Consider the following 24,631-nt stretch of genomic DNA (forward strand, 5'->3'; position numbering starts at 1 on the left):
GTGATTAGGGACATTGTGCAGTCATCCTCCTCATGTTGGCTGTGATTAGGGACATTGTGCGGTCATCCTCCTCACGTTGGCTGTGATTAGGGACATTGTGCGGTCATCCTCCTCACGTTGGCTGTGATTAGGGACATTGTGCAGTCATCCATGGCTTCAGCAAAGCTCACCGAAGGAATTGTGTTGGTTGCCTCAAACCGTGCATAGAAGGTGTTGAGCTTGTCAGGGAGCGAGGCCGCAGGCCGAGCATCACTGCTATTCCTCTCTTTGTGATGTGTCGCAGTCCACACTACATGCGTCTGGGTTCAGAGCTGTAGTAGTTAGACTCCAACTTATCCCAGTGTTCCTTCTCTGACAGCCTTCTGTAGGTCATCTGGATCACTCAAAGCCTCCAGGGGCCTCTTGTATCAATCTTGTGTACATTTCTAACTTAATTCTAGCGTATGTGGAAATCCTATGATTTGCGTGCGCACAAAAATATTGGGATTTATCAAACTGGCGTAACAAGACATGCAAGCTTCTATTGATAAATCAGACCCATACTTTACTTCTGCGTACAAGCTTATGGTGTAGTGATGGGTTGTTCCAGTTTTTTCTAAACTCACTGCATCAGAACATTGTCTCGAGTAGTGATGGGCTGCTATGCCACACACTCGATACTGTTCCGAGCTTTTCAACAACCTACCGACACTCACTGAATCAGAACGATGTTCTGAAACATTTCTGGTCACCTGGGCAGGTGTCGAAACCCTGTCACGTGATATTTAATTAAACCACTATTGTTGATTGAGTCTCCGAGTCCTGACTTCTTCAGGCTTTGAGAATTGAGGTGGCAATACCAACAACTTTGAATGTTGTCAATTTGTTGGAAGAGAAAAATTTGTGAGATGTATGAGTGATTGTGAGAGTAAGCTGTGTGACAATTGTTTAAATGTTGTTCAAATAATGTCTAATTTTATGCAAAAGGAATAGGAATTAAACCCTTCTCACCCACATTACTTTATCATCTAAAACATTATGATGGAGGAATGATTAAATGAAAAGCAAGCTGGAAAGGCAAGAGAAAATCGGTATACAAACCACACATTTTATTTTCACTTTTTAAGTAGCACACGCACCAAACTGTTGAGCCACGAAAGATTTTCTGGCAATATGGGAAAATACGTCTCTATCAACACTGAACATAAGATTTAAATTTCTTAACGGCAGATGTAAATGTTTCGAACATTTCGTATAGCTTCGACAAAAATGTTTCGGAAAACATGGTCTTGCCAATCATTACTATTCAGTGGATTGAGACATCTGTTAAGCATTGGTGATGAAAGAGTTTGCATTCCAACTTCACAGTGGCCTAAATCTCTGATTTTCTTGCGCTAAAGTGATTCACTGATTGAACAAATCTTCAAGAGCAGTGATTCAGTACTTTAGTGATTTAATTCACTGAATGGATTAGTTCAAAAAGAACAAATCGTTCATTATTCACACATCACTAGTTCACACAATAGTTTCTTAACCCTGGGCTAAGGTTTAACCCTAGGCTAAGGATTCACACTTGTATTCTTAAGCCCTGGGCTAACGGACAAACATGACACTAGACTATTTTACATTCTATGACAAGCCGCAAATGCTCCATATAAAATTGTTCCATGTTCATCACTGATACGCGATCAGTGTTATGAAACCATGATTCAAGTTTACAACTTCTTGGTATCAGTTGATCAGTATGCCCACCCTGTTGGTATTTGCTTTAACAACTTTCGAAAAAAAAAAAAGTGAAATACGTCAATGTAAAAATATGAACATGAGGCAGAGAATGTGACTAGTCAACTTTTACTCTTTCAGTGTATTTGCTAGATTTACATCCAAAGTGAGCAGCAATAACTATTTCACTAAGATTTAGCAGGTATAATGAAACAACAAAACCCTGCAGAGTGAAAGGAAACAAAAATACATTTTAGCTGTTGGTAACATCGCATGTGAAGAGTGTTTGTAAATCAAGTGCAAGGGCTTGGATAATAAAGGTTCTTTGGTTTTGTTCTTGACCCTGTTTCACACTGGTTATTTTGTCATCGTGTTTCTGGGGCTAGCCCTGAAAAGTTGGTGCTAAAAAGTCAGGGCCAGCTAGCTCTAGCCTAAAGGTGGTGCTATCCCACTTCAAAATATGCAAGTGTGAACACTTGCTTAACCCTGGGCTGTGGAGGCCCTCAGCCCAGGGCCTAGGAGGCTCTTAGCCCTGGACTAAGGTGCAGTGTGTGTACACACCTACAGAGTCCAACACAATCTGTTGTGGCAGTAACTGGGTGGAACTGTTCTTCAGGGATTTTACTGTTTCCCAGAATTTGGAAGGACATCCATTACATGTAGATAGCATATTTGCGTAGTAGTCTGCTTTTGCTTATTTAGTAAGTTCTATATTTATGTTTCTCAATGTCTTCAAAGTCTTCTAGTCCAAGCTAGTAGTTATTTTTCTAGCATTTTCTTATGCAACATTTATTTTATGAATAGCAGTAGATATCTCTGAACTATACCAGTGATTGTGTCATTTCTGGACTCAAATCCTCATTTGCCCTAGAGTCTGTAGGACTAACAATCATTTTGAAATTAGCAAATTGTGTAGTGCCCCTGGTGGAGGAAACGGGGCAGGGGTCTGCATGATTGATACATGTGGACTATTTTAACAGTATGCAAGTTTATAACATTTTTCACCATGGACTTTTTGAGTTATTAAGGATTTTAGGCGCCTATAATAATAATAATAATAATAACAATAGCATTTCTCCTACCGGAGAACCCCTAATAATCATAGAAACTAGCCCTCTCTTCATTAGCTGCAAGAAGGGCATGCAGTTAGTGCAGCATTGTACATATTAGCCGATGTGTATCAGCAAGTGCCCTGGTTGTTACAATATTTATATTTTTATAGACATTTGGAAAAGGCTACCTTTGCGTGCATTTTGTTGAGCAGGAGAGTTTTGAAACCAAATGCTCTTTTTAAACTGCAAATTTAATAAGGAGGGTCATGTTTTTTTTTGAAGGCTCAGGTTGGGTGATGTGAAAATATCCTATACCCCATGTCATAAAAAGTGATTAGTCTCTTAGATGGTTATCTGACAACAATTTATCTGTTTCCCTGTGCACCTGTATCAAAGGCAGAGAAATGTTGGACTGTAGGGAATTGTTTGTAGTTGTAATTTAGGAGACATGAGTATATGATATGTTATAAAGCAACAGGAGCTGCACTGACCTGTATAAAGAATTATCTTCTCTATTCCCCTTTTATTTTAGTTGAAGATACCAAAAGACGAGCCAACATCAATTATCAGAAAGACCAAAACTCCTAGTAACGACTGCATCATCAGCATTCAACAATGGCCTCCAACAGCAGTATTGCCCCAAGTGGAGCAGATGGAGAACAGCAAGCTGAGCAGACCATCACCTCCCAGCCAACCAGCGCTGAGCACCAAGAGAATGCCCCTGACCCCAGCCAAATGGAATCCAAAGACCACCTGGCAGTAATCAGCGAGAAGATGGAGACCAGTAATTACATATTTACATTTACAATAATTTACATGATTGTGGTGGTGAAGCGATGAGGACATTCACTAATATTTTTCTCTATATATTTCACCCCCCTTCACTCCATCTCCCCTTGCCTCCCTCTGTACTGCCCTGTCCTCTCTCACCCCCCCTCAGGTAATGGAGTCTGTCCGGCTGACTCCTCTCCTCCCACATCTTCAATCTCGTCGCCCAAGAGACTGCAACACAGCAAATCAGCCAATGGGCGGCCACGGAAAGGCAGCCGCTCTGGGTCCCTGCTTGGTCATGGAGCTGGATCTCCCAGGCCCTCCATCAGCCGCCGGCCCAGCACTGTGGCGGAGGGCCTGGAGGATGACGGCAAGCCACCTAGGGACTACCTGATCCTGGCAATCCTCTCCTGCTTCTGCCCCCTGTGGCCCATCAATATTGTAGCTCTCGTCTTCTCTGTTATGGTCAGTTACAGTTATTTGCCATGTGGTTTCTAAGTGTTTTCTGTGGTAAATGGTGTGTTTACGTATGTGTATGGGGGGTTGTGGGATTGGGGAGTAATGGATTACCTGTCATCAGTTTACCATTAACCTTTGAAAAACTAGAAATGACTCGGACCTAATTCACAAAGTATGTTTACGAGAGAAAAAAATACTATTCAGTTACAAATCATGATGTCTCCCATCTGTTTTTTGTAGTTACAAAAAGATAGGATTAGCATTCTTGCAGCACACCTTTGTTGACATTAAATTTAAGTATTGACAAAGTAAGATTATTGAAGGAATATATTAGCCAACATCCTTTTTGGATGGAACTTTAAGTATGATGATGAATCCAATGAAATGGTCAAATATCCCACCACAGTTTTGGTTTGAGCCTTGGGTTTTCAGTGGGTCTTGTATATTGGCCAACATCTCATGGAAAATGGGGAGACATCATCAGCAGAGATGACCTAAGATGAGATCTCATCATGCTCTAGTGAGTCAATCAGCAGGCACAAGTTCCTGTAAAGCTAACTGAAGTATTCAAGTGATTTGGAGTTCCCTCACAATCATTAACCCACTTGACTTACTGGTATTGAAAAAAGCAGAATGGCTGACAATAGATGCCTAGAAGGATAGCTTGCCTTTTCCTTGAACTGTCCAGAATCCATTGGGAGTTGTAGCGATGAGACAGGGATGTAGATACAATTGAATATGGCGGAGCTGAGGTGGGGAGAAAAAGTTCTAAAACCTACGTGGTCATCTTGGTGCTACAAAGGAGGACCTTGGACCGCTGTGCCACTTGGTAGGTGCCGATTGGCACACAATGCTTCCAACATAGACTGCAGAACTTGAGAAACAAGAAACCAGGCAAGCCTAGTTCAGCCTGTAGTCCAGACCTGTCACCAATAGAAAACATTTGGCACCTTATGAAACGAAAAATATGACAAAGGGGACCCCAAACTGTTGAGCAGCTGAAATCCTTTATCAAGTAAGAATGGGAAAACATTTCACTTTAAAAACTAAAGTAATTGGTCTCCTCAATTCCCAAATGCTTAGGTTACAGTTGCTGGGATCAAATTCAAAATGGCCATATATTTTTCTGAAAACAATAACATTTCTCTTGTTCAACTTTTACATTTTATGCAGCCTCCCAACTTTTTTGGAAACAGGGTTATACGTAGCCCAATAACAATATATCTATATTGACACTGGCCAATTCCTACAGTGCCAGCGCAGCCGTTATCAGAGATGCCACCTCAGTCCTGTTACAGCTTTGTGAACTGTTTCATATTATGGAATATGATGTCTAGTTATGTAAGCATACAGGGAATTGGATTAATCTTTTAAATAAACGCTCCTCAAGATTCAGCCCGGTCCCCTCTAGTATAAACATATTACAGTAGGGAAAACAAGTATTTGATACACTGCCGATTTTGCAGGTTTTCCCACTTACAAAGCATCTAGAGGTCTGTAATTTTTATCATAGGTACTCTTCAAATGTGAGTGACGGAATCAAAAAAAAAAATCCAGTAAACCACATTGTATGATTTGTAAGTCATTAATTTGCATTTTATTGCATGACATACAAACAGTGCAGTGAAAAAATATCTGCCCCTTCCTGATTTCCTCTATTATTGCATATTTGTCACACTTGAATAGCGTCAGATCTTCATACAATATGTAATATAAGACAAAAATAACCAGAGTAAACAAACCAGCATTTATTTAAGGAAAACCGTTATCCATTACACACTGGCCCTGTATGAAAAAGTGATTGCCCCCCTAAACTTAATAGCTACCTTCAGCAGCAAAAACTGCAACCAAACGCTTCCTATAATTGGAGATCATAATTGGATATCAGTCTTTCACATTGCTGTGGAAGAATCTTAGCTCACTCTTCTTTGCAGAATTGCTGTAATTCAGCAACATTTGAGGTTTTTCAAACATGAACCGCTCTTTTCAAGGCCCTGCCTCAATGGGGTTCAAGACATAATTTTCTGGCAGAGAGCAGGATTGATGTTTCCTTCAATGATGGCAAGTCTTCCAGGCCTTGAGGTACAAAATAATCCTCACACCATCACAGTACCACCACCTTGTTTGACTGTTGGGATAATGTTCTTATTGTGAAATTCCATGTTTGCTTTATGCAGGACATAATGGGACCTGTGTCCCGGGTCAAAAGTTCAACATTATCCCAAATGGCTTGGGGGCCATCAGAGTGCTTTTTGGTAAATGTAAGATAAGCACTAATGTTTCTTTTAGTTAGCAGTGGTGTGCACCTTGCAATCCTGTTGAGACCTTGTATCCTACTTTACATTAATGGTAAGGTTTTCTGTAAGTCGTGTTTAGATTGAACAGGACTGGCAGTAATTAAGCCTGGGCGTGTCTGCTCTTATTGAATCCTATGATCAGTTGATTTTGGTTAATGGGTTGATTGAGTAAAGAAGGGGACAATCCCGTCTCACACTGGTGTCAAAAAATAAAATTATGATTTAAGTTGATTTTACTCTAGTTTTCTTTTTGTCTAATATAATATTTTGTCTGAAACCATTCAGTGCAGTGGTGTCCAAACTATTCCATGGAGGGCCGTGTGTCTGCAGGTTTTCGCTCTCTCCTTGTACTTAATTGATTAATTAGGTTACTAATTGGTTAGTTTCTACCCTCACCTGGTTGTGTAGGTGTGAACTGGGAACCAATTGATAGGAAAAAACAAAAACTTGCAGACACACGGCCCTCCGTGGAATGGTTTGGACACCCCTGATTTAGTGTGACAAATAGGAAATAATAAAGGAGATCGGGAAGGGGGCAAATACCTTTTCTCTGAACTGTATGTTAATAAATGGGTTAAAAAATATATCCTTGCCAAAGCTTCATACTACCTGTCACATTTTGAAGAGATCAAATTATATGTTTTTGAGAATACTCAAAACATTATGTCTGAACAATCTGAGAAGTTGGATGTCAAAATCCCCTTTCTCTGCTTTTTGTAGTGGAATGGCTCATTTGACAAACTTAAGGTTTTCTCAATGACATCAATTTGGCATTAAAGTTTTCTCTAAATGAGCCTGAAAACAAGTCTAATGGCTTTTAAGCAAGAAAGCAAGTTTATTTGAATAGCACAATTCATACATAGAAGCAAATGTGCTTTACATTTTTTTTTTATAAAAACAAGTACTAGAATAAAAAGGGGGACTCTAACCACCTTAAATAACAAGGGAGACTTTAATCACCCGAAGCAGACTCTAACCACCTTAATAATAAAATAAGGGGGACAGCATCACAATAATCAAACATAGAATAAAAAAATGAGAAATAGAATAATAAGATAACGGGTATATTCTGTAGTAGATTCCATGAGGAAGCTATAAACACTGTGTGGTTAACTTTAACCTCTCAGTCACAGGCACATGAAAAGAGTGTTTTAACCTGGATTTAAAAATTGATACGTTTGGGGCACATCTAAGGTCTTCTGGAAGTTTATTTGCAGTTGTGTGCACATTCTAGCAGCAGCATTCTGAATGAGCTGCAGCTGTTTTATAGTTTTTTGTGGGGAGTCCAGTTAAGAGGCCATTACAGTAGTCAAACCTACTAAAGATAAAAGCATAGATGAGCTTCTCTTGGTCTTTTTGGGACACCAAGCCCTTGATTCTGGCTATTTTTTTAAGATGATAGAATGGTATTTTGGTGACAGCTTTGATATGACTGGTGAACGTGAGATCTGAGTCTTTCAAAACAACAAGATTATACACTTAGTCCCTGGTTTTTAGGGCCCGAGAATCCAGGTCTTTACTAATACTAGTTCTCTCATTTTTGTTGCCAAACACAATAATCTTTTTATTCTGTGTTTTATTCTGGTTTAATTGTAGACAATTTTGGTTCCTTCAGGCATTTATGTTCTCTATACAGTGACACAATGAGTCTATTGAGCTGTAGTCCAGTTTGGAAGCTGTATACATTTGAGTATCATCTGCATAGCTAGGGTAGTTAATGTTGTTGTTCTGTAGAATTTGGCATATAGAGATTGAACAGAAGCAGTCAGAGAACTGATCACCATGGAATTCCATAGCCACCCTATCAGATTCATGATTGATTCATGAAGTAACTCCGGCCATCTAAATAGGACCTGAGCCAATTAAGGACTGTCCCGTTGAGTCCTACCTACACAGAAGTGTTCTATGATCTACATTGTCAAATGCAGCTCTGAGATCTAATAGAACCAGAACTGTTATTTTACCCGAATTAGTTTTCAAACGTATATCATTTAACACTAGGACCACCAAATGCCTAACGGAATTGGTGTTTGAGTTTGTAATTAAAATAAATCTGCCATTTTGAAAGCTACACCCTCCTCCTTCCATGACTTTTCCTAAATGGGTGTACATTACATTGCTCCGTTGTCAGAACTCTAAACTCACAAACGGAAAACTATTTAGAGACTATTTACCAGTTTTTTTTTACCCTGTTTTCCGTCTTAATGTGCCAACAGCCCACAGAACTTTGTGTTGGAACCCAAATGGTACCCAGGTGCTAATCATCCCTCACTGAATGCATGATGTCAATGGATGAATGCACGATACTCCCAGATGAATGATAGAGTCTTGGTTGAATTTGAATGAACTTACAAATGAAATACAAGATTTCCATGACCATTCAACTATTTAATTAGGTTATTATTGAAAAATAATCCAACTGATACAGGCTACTTGACAATTCAAAATATGTATCATACGTTACTGTTTTTCAATGTAATATTCAGCTTCTTGTGTTGGCTAATTCATCAAATGTAAATCTAAAATGTGAAATCAAAATAAATACCATACATTCTTTACCAATGGTCAAATACCAATTCAAGAAAGGTATTACACGCTAAATAATTATTCACGAAATGAAATACCAGAAATCACCAATTATCAATTCAGCAAACGTGTTTCATGTCACTGTTTTTATTTGGTGACTTGAGAGAAAGAGAAACAAAACTGCTATGATCTCTCTTTGAATTTTCTCTTATTTTACTGAAGATTAAAATTCTACAAATGTATTACACTAAATTACTCACAAAATGAAATCCCAACTATCAAGGGGGGGACACATTTAAAATGTTTGCAAAATGTTCTTATTATTGTGGGGGGGACCAATTTATGTGCTTCTAACATTGGGGGGACATGCCCCCCCCCCCGTCCCCCCTGCTCCTACGCCCTTGCCAACTATCACCAATTATCAATTCAGCAAATGTATTACATGTTACTGTTTTTCATCAATAAAATTGACAAATTACTTTTCTATATTTTCATGTAGGCTACTGATGGTAGAAATTGTATATAATCTGAACTCAGTGAGCAAGTCAAACACAACTCAGACATAATTTACAGCGTTTAGTTCACAATGAAAAACCGAACCCCACGATTCAACACCTTGACAGCATTGCAGATGCTGCAAAATTTAGATGAGATGGAGTCAGATGAAGGCTCAGAAACAGACACCAAAATTGATGTATTGGAACCCAGGGCCCACTGCACCAGCGTAAGGTCTGATGATGGGGCTGAGGATTTCATCCCAGTACCTAACAGCAGTCAGGGTACCACTGGCTAGCACGTGGAGATCTGTGAGGCCCTCCAAGGATGTGCCTCCCCAGACCATCACTGACTCATCATCAAAACGGTCATGTTGGATGATATTGCAGACAGCATAACGTTCACCAGTGTCTCCAGACTCTTTCCCGTCTGTCACATGTGCTCAGTGTGAACCTGCTCTCATCTGTGAAGAGAACGGGGCACCAGTGGCGGACCTGCCAATTCTGGTGCTTTCTGGTGAATGCCAATCAAGCTGGATGTGCCATCCTGGAGTAGCTGGACTACCTGTGCAACCTGAATGGGTTGCAGGTACTGCCTCATGCTACCAGTAGTGACAAGGATACTAGCAAAAGTGTCCCTCCTAACTGGACAGATTTATATCCCTGAAGTTTAATTGACTTGCTGTCATACTGTGATGATGTGTTCCCTTAATTTTTTTGGAGCAGTGTATATATATTTAAGGTACACTAACCTTCCTCCCTCTTTAGTCAAGGAACAGCCTGCAGCTTGGGAATGTTGATGGGGCACGGCGTCTGGGCCGAAATGCCATGGTGCTCTCCATCATCTCCTTGGTTGGTGGGGTCATCCTCATCGTTGCAGCCATCGTCCTAAACTGGGGAAGTGAGTTGTCGAGGTTGCTCTTTCATTGCCATTTTGTGCAGCTTTTGTTGGTTTTATAGATTTTTCTTACCCATGAGCTGGACTTTTGCTGGTAGATTGATGCACGTTGGCTGTATATTGCTTACTTCGGTTTTGCCTGGATTCCATTCAATCTCGTTTTTGTCAGCAATATAATGTTATACAATAAGAGCGCTGGACCACCCTAGGGCACAGATGAATATAATTTTTTGGGTTGTCTTTTTGTTGTGTCTTGGTTCTTCAATCATTTCCATTTGTGGCTGGTTTGATTGTTCTTCATAAAACTATAGATGACAATGTTTGCAAAATAACCTTGTGTTTTCTCTTTGTTATAAAGGCATAATAAAATCCTGAGGGTCTCCATGGAAACCAGGAGCGAAGTTGCAAGTCGGCATATCAACATCCAACCCAAACAGACATTTCCCCTCTCCTACAGTACGATCAAAGCACTAATATTACTCGACTCAAGCGCCTGCAACTTATACCCTTCTTCTCCTGAACACTTCCTTGTTCTTTTGCTGCACGAGCATGGATGGCCTGTAACTCGTTTCTTCAAAACAGACCCTCACTTCTAAAATCATACACCATGGACCCAAACACTGCCACTAGGTGTGTAGTGGACTGTGTATCCAGCTTTTGCCAGAAAAAAAAATCATAGTGAAGCTATAAGGGTGTTTTTTCTTTTTTTACTGTGATCAGTGTTTACTCACCATTTTTTTTTTATCACCACTAAATCAGAGGCTGCTGTTGTCACTCAGAAAGCTGTAGGCGACATTTAGAATGACACAGATGTGCTGGCAACACTAACTCCGGTCAACAACACAATGATCTCCTACAGCGGGATACCCGAGGTCTCTTGGACTGTGTTTGAAGTCTTTGTGGTTTTGCCGTGACCAGGATGCTCCATGTAGGTTACTCCAATGTGCCAATAAAACAAAGCAGGGGTCTTACTTGTCAGCAAAAAGGATATTGGCCTCCAATGGGTTTATGTCCTTTCAATATACCTCCAGTTATCCAGTCCACACCACTGTAACTCCACCACTGTAACTCCACCACGGGATCCTTTTAACAATGATTCCAAAACAGTTGTACACTGTAGTTAGTAGCATGGTAAAGAGTGACACAGTTAGGGAAGGAGCTGACAGGGTGAAAGAGATGGAGATGGCTTCTTTTGTTCTGAATTTGTTGTCAGTGGAGGGGGTCTCATTTGTAGTTCAATTTAAGGAGAACCCATAGCTCTCCACTCATCACTGCTTAATTGTGTTTATAAAAAATTTAAAAAAAGAATCCGGGAAGAATGTGCCACTCCGGGTTTTGGGATTAATTTGCATGCACTCAAAAATACACAATATCTTGCACACTACTGTGCATAGGCATGCACAAATCCATACACAATGTGAGGGAAGACAGATGTACGCAGGTACACACGGAGACAAGGGCTGACACACCCATACGGTATAATAACGGATTCTCATTGGCTGAACGAAAGTGGGCAATAGGGAACCAGAGAGGGGGAGGGAGGATTGGGTGATAGCTGCATGAGCTGCAGTCCTTTGTTTGGCGCAGATGAAGAGGCAAAGAGGATATGTGTCTGAGAGAAGGGGAGAGAATGTGTGGTGGTTGTTACTGAAGCAGGATGAAAGACAGAATATACTAGACTGGCATTAAACCAAGCGTGCTGATATCATTGTAGAATTAAAACAAAATATTTTATTTTAGAATACTTATGACAGGTTGCATGTTACCACATTTGATTCTCATACAATCAAGTATCATCACATTAAATTGTGCTTCTGGAACACAGTGGTCTTATCTTTGATTGTCACCTCTTTGGTTAGAATAATGCAATAAAGCCTTTATGGTGCATTTGCTTACTCCCCCTTGCCCCAGGTCAGTATCAGCTCTTATGTGCTTAAAGTCTGCCCTTGTCTGGTTGTTATTCACTGAGCTGGATGGCCTCCCCTTCCTCTGGGAGTTAGGTAGCCAGGCCACACGTACAGTAGCAACCAAGCTGCTTCTGGCCAAACGCTGGGTTTGAGAGAAAGAGATAGAAAGGCAGTATATATGTGTACTCTGTATGGATGTGTGTGTGAATAAGAACACATTTAATAGTGTGTGTGTTGCATGTTCGTGTGTTACAGATGTCACACTGCTAGATTACCGACCACCACTACCCCCCGATTCGGTGATACCTAGGCTATGTTCATCAAACGTTGCAGATATAAATTTGACAGATTAGATGCAATTCCTAATTCTACACACTGAAATGAAATTTGTTGTATGTAATATATTTCTATACAACATCTACATCAACATCTCTCGAAATCAGAACTTCTGATTTGCTAGCAAAGGCATGGCATCTGCTTATTGTGGAGTGAGATGAGCTCATTGCATGTAGTTAACATTAAAAAATAAATAATACATGCATATTATTTTTAGGAAGAAGCATTAATTTCCTTCCCACTCATTTTAAAGGTGGAATATTCTTGGCATCCACAAACCTAACTCTTCCTGATCCCCCAAGCCCCTGTGCATGTTTACAGTATTGTTTACAATGTCTACACATAAATGCTTTTCAGTGGAGAATAGGTTAGCTCTAACGCTTTTAGACTGAGGACCTCTTTATGTAGCTGAAAGGCTCACTCTGTAAATACATAATATGCACATTTATTTGCTGTGGCAGCCAAAATATGATATTATTGTTTGAAGTTGACTTTTTCACTTAGATGGCTGCAGGTTTAGTCCAGAATAATCTATGCCAAATAGTTTTTTTCAGAATCTATCCCCCTCCTTCCTTTTTGAAACTCTTCTTCCAAATGTATAATATAGTAGCTACAAATGTTGCTTGTTGACAAACTGGTAACCATACAAAAGGCTACAATAGGGTGAAAATTAGGTTTCCCATGGGTAGGTTAGAGACTTTGCGGTGTACTGAATAGTAAGGGGCTCCCAATAGTATCTCCTTTTTCCTGAGGTGTGCGCTCGTTCACTACTCCCACAAATAAATGCACTGGATCAGTGAAGGCATGTGTTTTCCTTAATATTTTGAGAACCAGCTGTTTCCTATTAATTCCTATTCAGTGAAAGCAAGTGAACATGTGCAAACTTTGAGAGATGAAGGAAAGGACATTGCCTGAGACTCCTGTTATCCCTTTTCAAGTGTAGCATGTCAGTTTACTAATCACGTATGCAAAAATGTTTCGTTTTTTACGCTGAAAGGTGAATGCTAACTTTTGGCTTATTTTCCTCCTTCCATTTTCATTTCTCAATGTTTGTAAATTATAGATATTTAATCTGCTTGCACTACATTCTAGATCACAGAGCTGTATATACAATATATGTTTGAATATGTGTGTATTTATTTATTTAACCAATTATGCCTTTGGTTGTCTTATGCTTTCGTTTGATTGTTTACGATTGATATGGACTGTTATTGACCTATTAGTGCTATTATTATATTATAATTTGTATTATCTCATTATTATCACCTAGTGGTATTATTGTCATTATCAGGGATAGTATGACTATCTTTATTGTTATTTATATTGATGTTGTAACTGTCATTTTTAATCACATTACAATTGCACAGCACAACACAATGGAAAACATCCTACAATGGCCTTTGTGGTCATTCAACTGGTCAATTCCGAACTGTATTGGTGAGAAAACTGCCCTAAAAAGCATGTTTACAGTTAGTTAGTTATACAATGTATATGCTGCAATGATGGATAACTTAAGTGGTTACGTTGAAGACGGCCAGTTTATGTTATAACTAATAGAAACATGCATGCGAGCACACACACATACTTGAATGTTTTTCAAGTCACCAGCCACCAGTGAGCTCCATCTTTCCTTCATATCTTCTTAGTAATTTACTTCTATCTCTCAGGTCTTTCTTTCTCGTACCAATTCATTCATTCATCATGAACAATGTTATTCCAAACAAATTCACTATTGTCTCTTCTCTTTTCTATGGTTTACAATGATATATTTCCTATTTGATCCTGTTTGTTATAAGCTACTTCCTGTCTAATATAATCTACATCTTGTTTGATATGATATTTTCAATTTGGATGAGGAATCCTGACCGCCTCCCAAATGGCATCCTATACAGTGCGATCCTTTGGTAGAATCCTATATGGAGAATAGGGTACCATTTGAAAGGCAAATACAGACTGCAGCACGAATGGTTACAGACCATTGGCCCACTTGGTTAATTAGTGTTGTTCTTCCTATTGTTGTTGGTTACTGATCTATACTATAACCCTGAATGGGACTTCTGTGCAGACTTGCCTGACTGTGCATGCCTTAATTAATTGACTGCTTTATAAACATTCAGTATAAGTATGAATGTACACTGCTATGTTAATCCAAGGTATTGAAAACGCACTCTGTATTGGTCTTGATCCTGTGCTTATTAATGATCAAGTTCGAAAGGAGCCTTGTGAATAAACCCTAGTTGAGTATGAACTCCGCATCATCTGGTGTTTTGCTGCTCCTCGCTGCTTGTCTTGTTTTTGCCCTTTGCCTGAAATGCTCTCCCATACTTTCTTCTCTACATTGCTTGGGATCAGGGATCAGCGGGACCCACTCTCCTTTTCGTGTGCGTGTGCCTGTGAGCAAGTTTTCATCATTTTTAGTTATGCGTCTCTAGGATATTGCAGTTGTCAAGGCAACGGCTGGTAGGGAGAAAGAGCAGACGGAAAGCAGGGATAGTACAGTGATGGAAGCAAGGTCGGACTGCTCAGTGTTAATAAAAAATCTCTCATTTAAATTTGAAGTCCCTATGAATTATTAAAAGGTTCTACCACTGTGGATGAAGAAGAGGAGAGAAAGAACAGCACGCGGGAAGAGAGGGAGCTGCAGAGAAAGAGTGGGGCAGGAAAGGGAGGGGGTGGAAAGAGTGGGAGGGGACGGCTACTGGAGACACCAGCAGGGGAAAAGAAAAGGTGATGGGAGGAAAATGAAAACTGAGGAGAAAGTGGGGAAAACCAAGATTACCTGGACAACAATGAGATGGACAGACTTGGTCTGTTGGTAAAGAGCAGTAGAGAGGTGGCAGACATACAGACCCAGAAAAAGAAACAAGCAGGAGCGTTGTGTGGGAGTATGGATGGCTGAACAGACAGACAGATAGATAGATAAAAGCCAAGAAGCAAAGAAAGGCTGAGGGAAAGATTTTAAGATTTTAAGATTTCATAAAATAAATTATCTTAGACCCAGTTGAGCTCAAAGACAAAAGCGGAGGAGTACAAATCAAAGGTAAAAATCAATAAATAAACATAATGAGAAAAAGGCTACTGTATTTGTTTTTAATAAAAAAATGCACACGCATCCATGCACGTGCAGAGTTCAAACGACGGTGGGCATGGGTGTGTATGTAGGGCGCAGGATCAGAGCAGCCGTCTGAGGGATTGGTGTGTCTCCAGACGTCCCTCTCTGAGGTAATAGATTCTGACTTGCCGGTTTCAGCAGAAAGAGAACAGAACGCAATGCGCAGCAGAGGAAACGATCTCTTGGGAGATTGCATTTGGGGATTAACTGAGTGGACCAGCTGCTACATGACAAATCCCACAGAAATATGTTTGTTTGAATTCAACGCTTTATTGAAACCTTTATTGTAGCCCAAACCAAACATGTACAGCTGACACAGGATTTAATTCCATGTTCAGAACACTGTGCTAGCTTTACAATGCACATTGTTGTTGAAGGTTATAGTCCAACCCAAAGGTATTCCTGGTAAACATCTATTTCCCATGAGTCCCAAAAATGGTTGATTCAATTAGTATTTTTGGTAATTATGCTTATGATACAATAGTTATGCTTTTAACCATCCAGCAGAATCATTATTTAATTCATTAAAGTTTAAAATTTTAAGAATGGCACATTAGGATGCTTGTCCTAGATGAAGGCAGTCAATTAAATGTGATTATATAAAAAAAATGTTTTACCTATGCCACAATGAGCAATACTGTTTATAGTGTAATGTACATAGGTGGCTCTCAAAAGTACACACTTTTCATACCTTTCCACATTTTGTGGAATAGTTTTGCCAAAAACATTCATAACGTCAAGGTGAACAATAAAACTGGGTAACACTTTCCGATAAGGGTAAATTAACTAACATTCACGAATACAGTAGTTAACATGAACGAAACATGAACAAAGACATGAAGAAATTATTACTTTATTAGTGATTTACAAATGCATTAACTATAAGTATGTACTGTCATTTGTCCATTTTGAGAGGACATAAACTAGTTTTTTGCAGGAATTTTTTTATATTGATGCAGGATGTGCATTGATGTAGCTATTTGTATGCATGAACAATAGGCTAAGGAATATACATTATTCATGAGATAATCCAATTTGTTAATATGATTATGATGCGGTAACCATTATTAATCAGGTAGGCTGGATAATGATATTGTCTGGTATAGCAGTGGCTACTCGCACCTTCAAATAGGTGTGACGCGCACAAGATGTATGGTTGCATTTGGGGTTTTGTTTTGTTTGTTTGAAATGGGGATTAATTACATATTGAAGGACACTTGATTGGGGATGCTTAAACAGAAGTGCATATAGAGATGCCAACAGGCACTCCAGTCAGGAATGGACATTTTTAATTAGCTAAAAGGAACCTAATATTATTCAGTAGGATGTCTTCATGTATTATTTAGATAAAGTATATATGTTTTAATAGTAAGCCTATGTTAAATACAAAAAAAAAACGCTATTCAACGGAGAGCCATTGCATGCTAGTATATTTGAGAATATTATCAGAAATACTTAGCTATAGAAATTAGGAAATGCCATGGGAATCTCATTGATAAATGAGCATTGAGGAACATACTGTATAACCTTCCATGAATCAGACTGTTGCTGCTAAATGAATCACCAGGAAATTCATTGAATAGAATTTAATTTCCCCATCTCCCCATTTTGCCTAAGTTTTTTTTAACAGACACCTTTGGGCACCTCAGAGGAGAACAATGAGGCTACTTAATGCAGCCCTAACCTAAAGACCTGACAAGCCACACCTGGAGTCCATCAGGGCTGGTCAGGGCAAGGATAAAAGACACTCTCAGACTGGTATGGGTTGGAGAGTCTGGAAATGCTGACTATGGTTTGTATGGTCCAGTGTGTGAAGGCGATGCAGACTGATCTGACTGCCCAGAAGACAGGTTCCCTCACTGTGGCCTGTGCTCCACCTATCCTCATTGACCCCTTGGTCATTGCGTTTTTTTTCCTTTCAGTTTGTATTTAGATTTATGATAAGGGCTTCCCAGTAGTTCCGCACTAGGCCTTTTAATTCTCCACACAGCTATACTTCTTCTCACCAAGTCAAGTCTCAACTCACAAAATATCTCTTCTGTACTGTACTCCCAGGGACGGACTGCGAGTAAAAAAATTGCCCTGGATTTTGATCCAGACTGGCCCACCAGAACCGGCCCCTGTATACTCCACCATGGCCATCCTGCTAACACAACCACCTAGCAGCCTCACAACCATTGATCTCTATTGTAGTACTACTATAAAAAGGCTGAAGAACACACAAACATTGCATATTGTTATAAATATTCTACAGAACACACACTGAATTTGTCATGTTTGAACTAGCTCACAACACATCGGAGTGAAAGAGATGCTAAAATATCCACAATACTCACTGCGACACAGAACTGTCTAACTTTTCAACAGCTCACTTTTCTCTGCAACTTCTATGGATCACCATGTCAGTATCCAGGATCATTAGGATGTCCTTCTATGGATCACCATGTCAGTATCCAGGGTCATTAGGATGTCCTTCTATGGATCACCATGTCAGTATCCAGGGTCATTTGGATGTCCTTCTATGGATCACCATGTCAGTATCCAGGGTCATTAGGATGTCCTTCTATGGATCACCATGTCAGTATCCAGGGTCATTAGGATGTCCTTCTATGGATCACCATGTCAGTATCCAGGGTCATTTGGATGTCCTTCTATGGATCACCATGTCAGTATCCAGGGTCATTAGGATGTCCTTCTATGGATCACCATGTCAGTATCCAGGGTCATTAGGATGTCCTTCTATGGATCACCATGCTAGTATCCAGGGTCATTAGGTTGTCCTTCCCAGTGGCCAACAGTATGAAGGCCTCTAGGTGTTCTTGTGAGAGAGTGCTCCTGAGTCTGCTCTTGATACTTTAAGGTAGAGATACTTTGCTCACAAGCTACCTGTGTACCTGAGAGGGTGAGTAAGAACTTGTTTCCAAGGCCAAGGATATGGTATGTATCAGTCAGCAGGTTGAAACGTCTCAGCATTTGGTAACAACACAGTAGACATTCTTTATATCTGGTAACAACAGTGGACATTCTTTACACGATGAACAGAATTTATTCTTTATTTCCACCTCATCTTCATTTCCATCAGGGCCATTCTCCACTGTCCTAGTCATGTATTCCTCCAATTCTGAACTGTTCAGTCTTTTCAACTGCAAAGCAAGGCTCCTCAGCTCACACTGCAAATTGTCAACAGTTGCTTGGCTATCAAATCAAAGCAAATATTTGCGGAGCTCTTCGAGGGTTGTCTCTGGAAGACCATTGGATGTTATTTAGGAGAAGTTTCTAGGGTCCAGAAGGGCTAGGTCAGCATAACATGAGACAGAAATCGCCTGTGGATACTATCTGTGATTGTATCCATAATTTGACTGTGGACTTGAACTTTATAGGCACTCTCTTCCTCAGTCAAAGTCTTCACCTTGAGCCATCTCTCCAGACATGGTTTTCTTCTTTCTTGCCCTTTTATGTGGCAGAGTTGCTTCCACCTCCTCCAGCTGTGTCCTCATCCTGTTCTTTGATATTCTTATTTGCAAACTGAACAAATATGTCTGTATCTGTGTTATAGACATTTGGTTAACTAATGTATTAGTGCCTTTTACAGATGTATAGGGGAGAAAAGAATGACTGATTTAGTATTGGGCTAATTTGAAAGGTACCAAACTTGTATTTAGCCAAGTAGGAAGAATGCCAGATATGTTCTTGGTGTCGTCATTAAGAGAGGGACCATACACCGGTGGACAATTGAACTCAAGAGGTATTTGTAAAATGCAGGTGGGCGACTTGCATTTGGGTGAACCTTGGGTGGAGAGAGAAACTGATAAGAGGAATAAAGCTAACTGGTTTAGACCAGATTAACATGTATTGATGAAATGTCAGTTATTTTGTGAGATGTTTTAACACTTTCTTGCCTGTACAAAAAGGAGGTTCTTGAGACAGACTCTCACTGATGTGTCTTTGTCTCTATTTGCAAATATTATATAATAAACTGTAATTGTGTTTAAGAGCATTTGATCTCTCTCTTACCTTCCTTAGTAGGAGTTCTATTCGATAGAATTGCCATCAAAATCTGCCTTAATGGTGTCAGTCTCCTGACATGTCTTTAAGGGTTCTTTGTGTAGCCACAACCATTCGATGGGCAGACAGGATGTCCATCCCAGTTGTCTGCAGGTACAGTGGGGAGAACAAGTATTTGATACACTGCCGATTTTGCAGGTTTTCCCACTTACAAAGCATGTAGAAGTCTGTAATTTTTTTTCAATCCAGAAAATCACATTGGTTTTTAAGAGCTGGTCCCAGCTCTCTTCCGGTCATTAATTATTTAAAAATCATACAATGTGATTTTCTGGATTATAGTTTTAGATTCCATCTCTTACAGTTGAAGTGTACCTATGATACAATTTACAGACCTCTACATGCTTTGTAAGTAGTGAAACCTGCACAATCGGCAGTGTAACAAATACAGTTCTCCCCACTGTATCTGGGCAATGGTGATGTGTTCTGAAATATTCAAATAAATATTTCAGCTGTCAGTATGATTTCATACTGGAGAAGAGCCTCAGTTAATCCTCTTGCCTTCACCCGAACAGTTGTCTTCATGTTGGCCTGTCCTTGTATGGCTGATAGTGTGAGGAGTACTCCAAAGGATCCAAAGACCTTCTTCAAAGCCAGGAGATAGGAGATAGGCGTCTGTATCGCGTGTCCTGGCTCTTCTTCTCCCACACATCCATGCTTTTGTAGGATTCATGGAGTAACACTGCAATGTAGTTAAGGAGAGTGAACAGTGACTCACTTGCTAAGACAATTTCAGTTGTGTCAGACAAAACCAGATTAAGGACATGTGCATAGCACCATACATGCAATTGATTTGCCCTGCATGTTGGATGCTCCATCAGTAGCAATTCCAGTGCACTAGCTCATGTCAAATTTTTGTTTATCCACAACATTTGTCAATAACTGGACAAAGTACTGCCCAGTGGATGCCTCACACAACAGCCACAAGCCTCTCAATGTCAGTCGCATATCTCACAATGAAAGAGCACTGGTCTTGAGAAGTTATGTCCTGAGTGTCGATTTAGACACAGAACATTCCAGCTTGCTCAATTTTGCTTGACATGGTCTCTTGAATAATGCTCTGAATTGTGTGAAGGACAGTGTTGACAGTATTTTTTGAGAGGAGTGTAATTTGTGAACCTTTGCCTCTTGCCCCAGACTGATGTAAGTTCTTGCTTTTCTCAACACATTCAGTGAGATGTTCTTTCAAGCGGACATCCTACTTTCCCAGCAGTATTTTCATTTCTAAGAAATTACTGTGATCGATACCTGTGTCCTCTAATGTATATTCAGCCTCAGACTGCATCCCCCTGTAACTGAGCCCCCTCTTGCCAATGACTTTCATATATAAATCACCAAAAAAAGGGCCAATTTTGAAAAACAACAAAAACACAGCAGCAGCGCCACTATTCATATCAAGTGACCAGAAGTGTTGCTAGGATGTTAATGTATTCGGGCTTAGCACCCCCCCACCCCCGAGGTGAGACCTCTTTGCCAGCATTTTTCATGGACGGCCCTATAGCACTGTCTCATGTATTGGAATACGTTTGTTTGTGATACCACATGTTGTTCTAACCACCGTCTTGCTGGTTTTTAATATTAGGCATCATTAGTTTGTGACATCTCTCTGGAACCCAAACAACAGAAGATTAATTATTTTTCGGCACCAAATCATCCCTAGTCTGTATCACATTGTCCTCTGGGTTCATTTTAATCGATCCTCTTCCACTCCCTAATATTAAGCCCTACTCTGAACAGCCAATTCTAACCAGTCAGAAACATTGAAATGTGGCGTAGAGCACACTGTGAAAAGAATAGTGCAGAGTGCCTGCACAGCTAATATCATTCCCCAACCTGCGTGTGTTGTTACTTTACTGGGATGTGGCTATACGGCTACTTTCTTTAGTTATAGAGCCATCACGGATATTTTAGGAATACTCACTTTAACTCACTTTTAATAAATTGGGACTAGTGAGAGGCATGACCAGAACAATTTATTGTATAATTTGATTGACCGATTTGAGACTTCCAGCTGGACATCTGAATTGTAAACGTTTGTCTTAAAATGGCTAGCTTTCTACTGTTTAGAAATGTTCAAATTGCGATTTCAATATCATTTTGATTAATCGTGTAGCCCTACTCTTCAGCTGCACTTCTTTTATTGCTCTTAGAATAATGATTCAAAACAATTATTTTATATCCAGAGCTACCAGAATCAGATGCCAACAATGAGAAGTCATGTAACTGGTGCACGCACTCTCTTTCTCTCAGCGGGCTCACACAAAATGTGCATGTTCCAAATAGTGTGAAGTAGATCTATTGCTTGAACACCACACAGAGGACCCAAAACATTTGTGCTTTTTAATCAAATATATCATATTTTTGAGGACTTTAATGCATGATTGGAATTACAGATGAAAAGTTCAGGGGCTTTTTTTAAATATTATTGCTTATTATTATTATTATTATTACTAAATATTTTGAGATCCAGGGCTATTCATAAAAGGTCTGGGGCTATAGCCCTGGACGTCCAGGCCTAACGACACCCATGCAAGTGAATGAACGGCAACACAACAAATGTATTTGTGTGGCTTTACTCGTCGTTCACACTGGACTGTTGGCATGATAAGTTTCACTGATTTGCATTTCTAACCTTAATTGGCAGATCATTCCACAGGAGTGGAGCTCTATGAGAAAAGGCCCTGCCGCCATCTGTTTGTTTAGAAATTCTAGGTCTGCATCTTGCGATCACTGACCTCCACCATTAGGAAGTGCTTCAAGCGGCAGGTCAGAACTCCCATCTGCTCCACCCTTCCTGACACCTTGGACCTATTTCAATTTTTATACCGCCCCAACAGATCTACGGGTGATGCCATCGCCCAGATGACACAAACCGCCCTCTCCCTGGAAAAAAGCAACACATAGGTGAGAATAATGTTTGTGGACTACAGTTCTGCATTCAACACTATTGTGCCCACCAAGCTTGTTCCTAAGCTCAGGACCCTGGGACTTAACACCTCCCTCTGCCATTGGATCCTAGACTTCCTGATGGGCCGACCGCAGGTGGTGAGAATGGACAACCTCACCTCCTCTGCACTGACCCTGGGCACTGGAGCCCCACAGGGCTGCGTACTAAGTCCCCTCCTGTACTCCCTGTTCACGCACAACTGCATGGCCACACACAGCTCCAACATCATCCTCAAATTTACGGACGACACTACCATCCTGGGTCGCCTACAATGATGGGACTGCTTACAGAGAGGAGGTAAGGAACCTGGCTACATGGTGCCAGGACAACAACATCTCTCTCAACGTCTGTAAGACTAAAGAGATGATCGTGGACTTCAGTGGGGGGGGGGGGGGGGTTGTGGGGGGGGTGACCTCACCTGGTCCAGACAAGTGAACTCGGCAGCCAAGATGATTATACTTCCTGAGGAGACTCAAGAAATTCTGAGACACAAGAAGTTTTTTCATATCTCAAAAAACTCTCACAAACTTCTACAGGTGCACCACTGAAAGCATCCTCTCAGGCTGCATTACTGCTCCTCTGCAGACTGCAAGTCCCTCCAGAGGGTGGTAAAGTCTGCGGAGCACATCATCGGCTGCCGTCCCCCTCCATGCAAGGGATCTACCATACACGATGCCTGACGAAATCACGGAACATCATCAAAGACCCAGGCTATGGTCTGTTCACACTGCTGCTGTCTGGTATTAGCTACCGGAGCATCGAGGCATGCACTTCCAGACTCAGAAAAAGTTTTTACCCTCAAGCCATAAGGCTGCTCAATCAGTAACACTGATACATGATCAGAATGATCACACACACATTTCTACAATATTCAATACTACTACCAATATGACTGCTAATCTACAGTACTCTTTTTAAACTGCCGCTATGTACAGTGTGATATACACTCACCTAAAGGATTATTAGGAACACCATACTAAAACTGTGTTTGACCCCCTTTCGCCTTCAGAACTGCCTTAATTCTACGTGGCATTGATTCAACAAGGTGCTGAAAGCATTCTTTAGAAATGTTGGCCCATATTGATAGGATAGCATCTTGCAGTTGATGGAGATTTGTGGGATGCACATCCAGGGCACGAAGCTCCCGTTCCACCACATCCCAAAGATGCTCTATTGTGTTGAGATCTGGTGACTGTGGGGGCCATTTCAGTACAGTGAACTCATTGTCATGTTCAAGAAATGATTCGAGCTTTGTGACATGGTGCATTATCCTGCTGGAAGTAGCCATCAGAGGATGGGTACATGGTGGTCATAAAGGGATGGACATGGTCAGAAACAATGCTCAGGTAGGCCGTGGCATTTAAACGATGCCCAATTGGCACTAAGGGGCCTAAAGTGTGCCAAGAAAACAACACCCACACCATTACACCACCACCACCAGCCTGCACAGTGGTAACAAGGCATGATGGATCCATGTTCTCATTCTGTTTACGCCAAATTCTGACTCTGAATCTGAATGTCTCAACAGAAATCGAGATTCATCAGACCAGACAACATTCTTCCAGTCTTCAACTGTCCAATTTTGGTGAGCTCGTGCAAATTGTAGCCTCTTTTTTCTATTTGTAGTGGAGATGAGTGGAACCCGTTGGGGTCTTCTGCTGTTGTAGCCCATCCGCCTCAAGGTTGTGCGTGTGGCTTCACAAATGCTTTGCTGCATACCTCGGTTGTAACTAGTGGTTATTTCAGTAAAAGTTGCTCTTCTTTCAGCTTGAATCAGTCGGCCCATTCTCCTCTGACCTCTGGCATCAACAAGGCATTTTCGCCCACAGGACTGCCGCATACTGGATGTTTTTCCCTTTTCACACCATTCTTTGTAAACCCTAGAAATGGTTGTGCGTGAAAATCCCAGTAACTGAGCAGATTGTGAAATACTCAGACCGGCCTGTCTGGCACCAAAACCATGCCACGCTCAAAATTGCTTCAATCACCTTTCTTTCCCATTCTGACATTTAGTTTGGAGTTCAGGAGATTGTCTTGACCAGGACCACACCCCTAAATGCATTGAAGCA

At 40.6% G+C, this 24,631-nt stretch overlaps 1 protein-coding gene across 2 annotated transcripts in view; it reads left to right on the forward strand.

Annotated features, from left to right (window-relative positions):
• Window positions 1-12,197, forward strand: part of LOC105007934 (trafficking regulator of GLUT4 1) — a 36,570-nt gene extending 24,373 nt beyond the window's left edge. For both annotated transcript variants that reach the window (XM_020050611.3, XM_010867068.4), the window contains exons 2-5: window positions 3,286-3,537; window positions 3,694-3,989; window positions 10,069-10,201; window positions 10,557-12,197. In XM_020050611.3, coding sequence (XP_019906170.2) covers window positions 3,369-3,537; window positions 3,694-3,989; window positions 10,069-10,201; window positions 10,557-10,573 — 615 coding nt within the window. In that variant the 5' untranslated portion in view covers window positions 3,286-3,368 and the 3' untranslated portion in view covers window positions 10,574-12,197. The remainder of the gene's footprint in view (window positions 1-3,285; window positions 3,538-3,693; window positions 3,990-10,068; window positions 10,202-10,556) is intronic.
• The last annotated feature ends 12,434 nt before the right edge of the window (window positions 12,198-24,631 follow it).

Source organism: Esox lucius, chromosome 11 (genome assembly GCF_011004845.1).
Source record: "Esox lucius isolate fEsoLuc1 chromosome 11, fEsoLuc1.pri, whole genome shotgun sequence".
Lineage (NCBI taxonomy): Eukaryota > Metazoa > Chordata > Actinopteri > Esociformes > Esocidae > Esox > Esox lucius.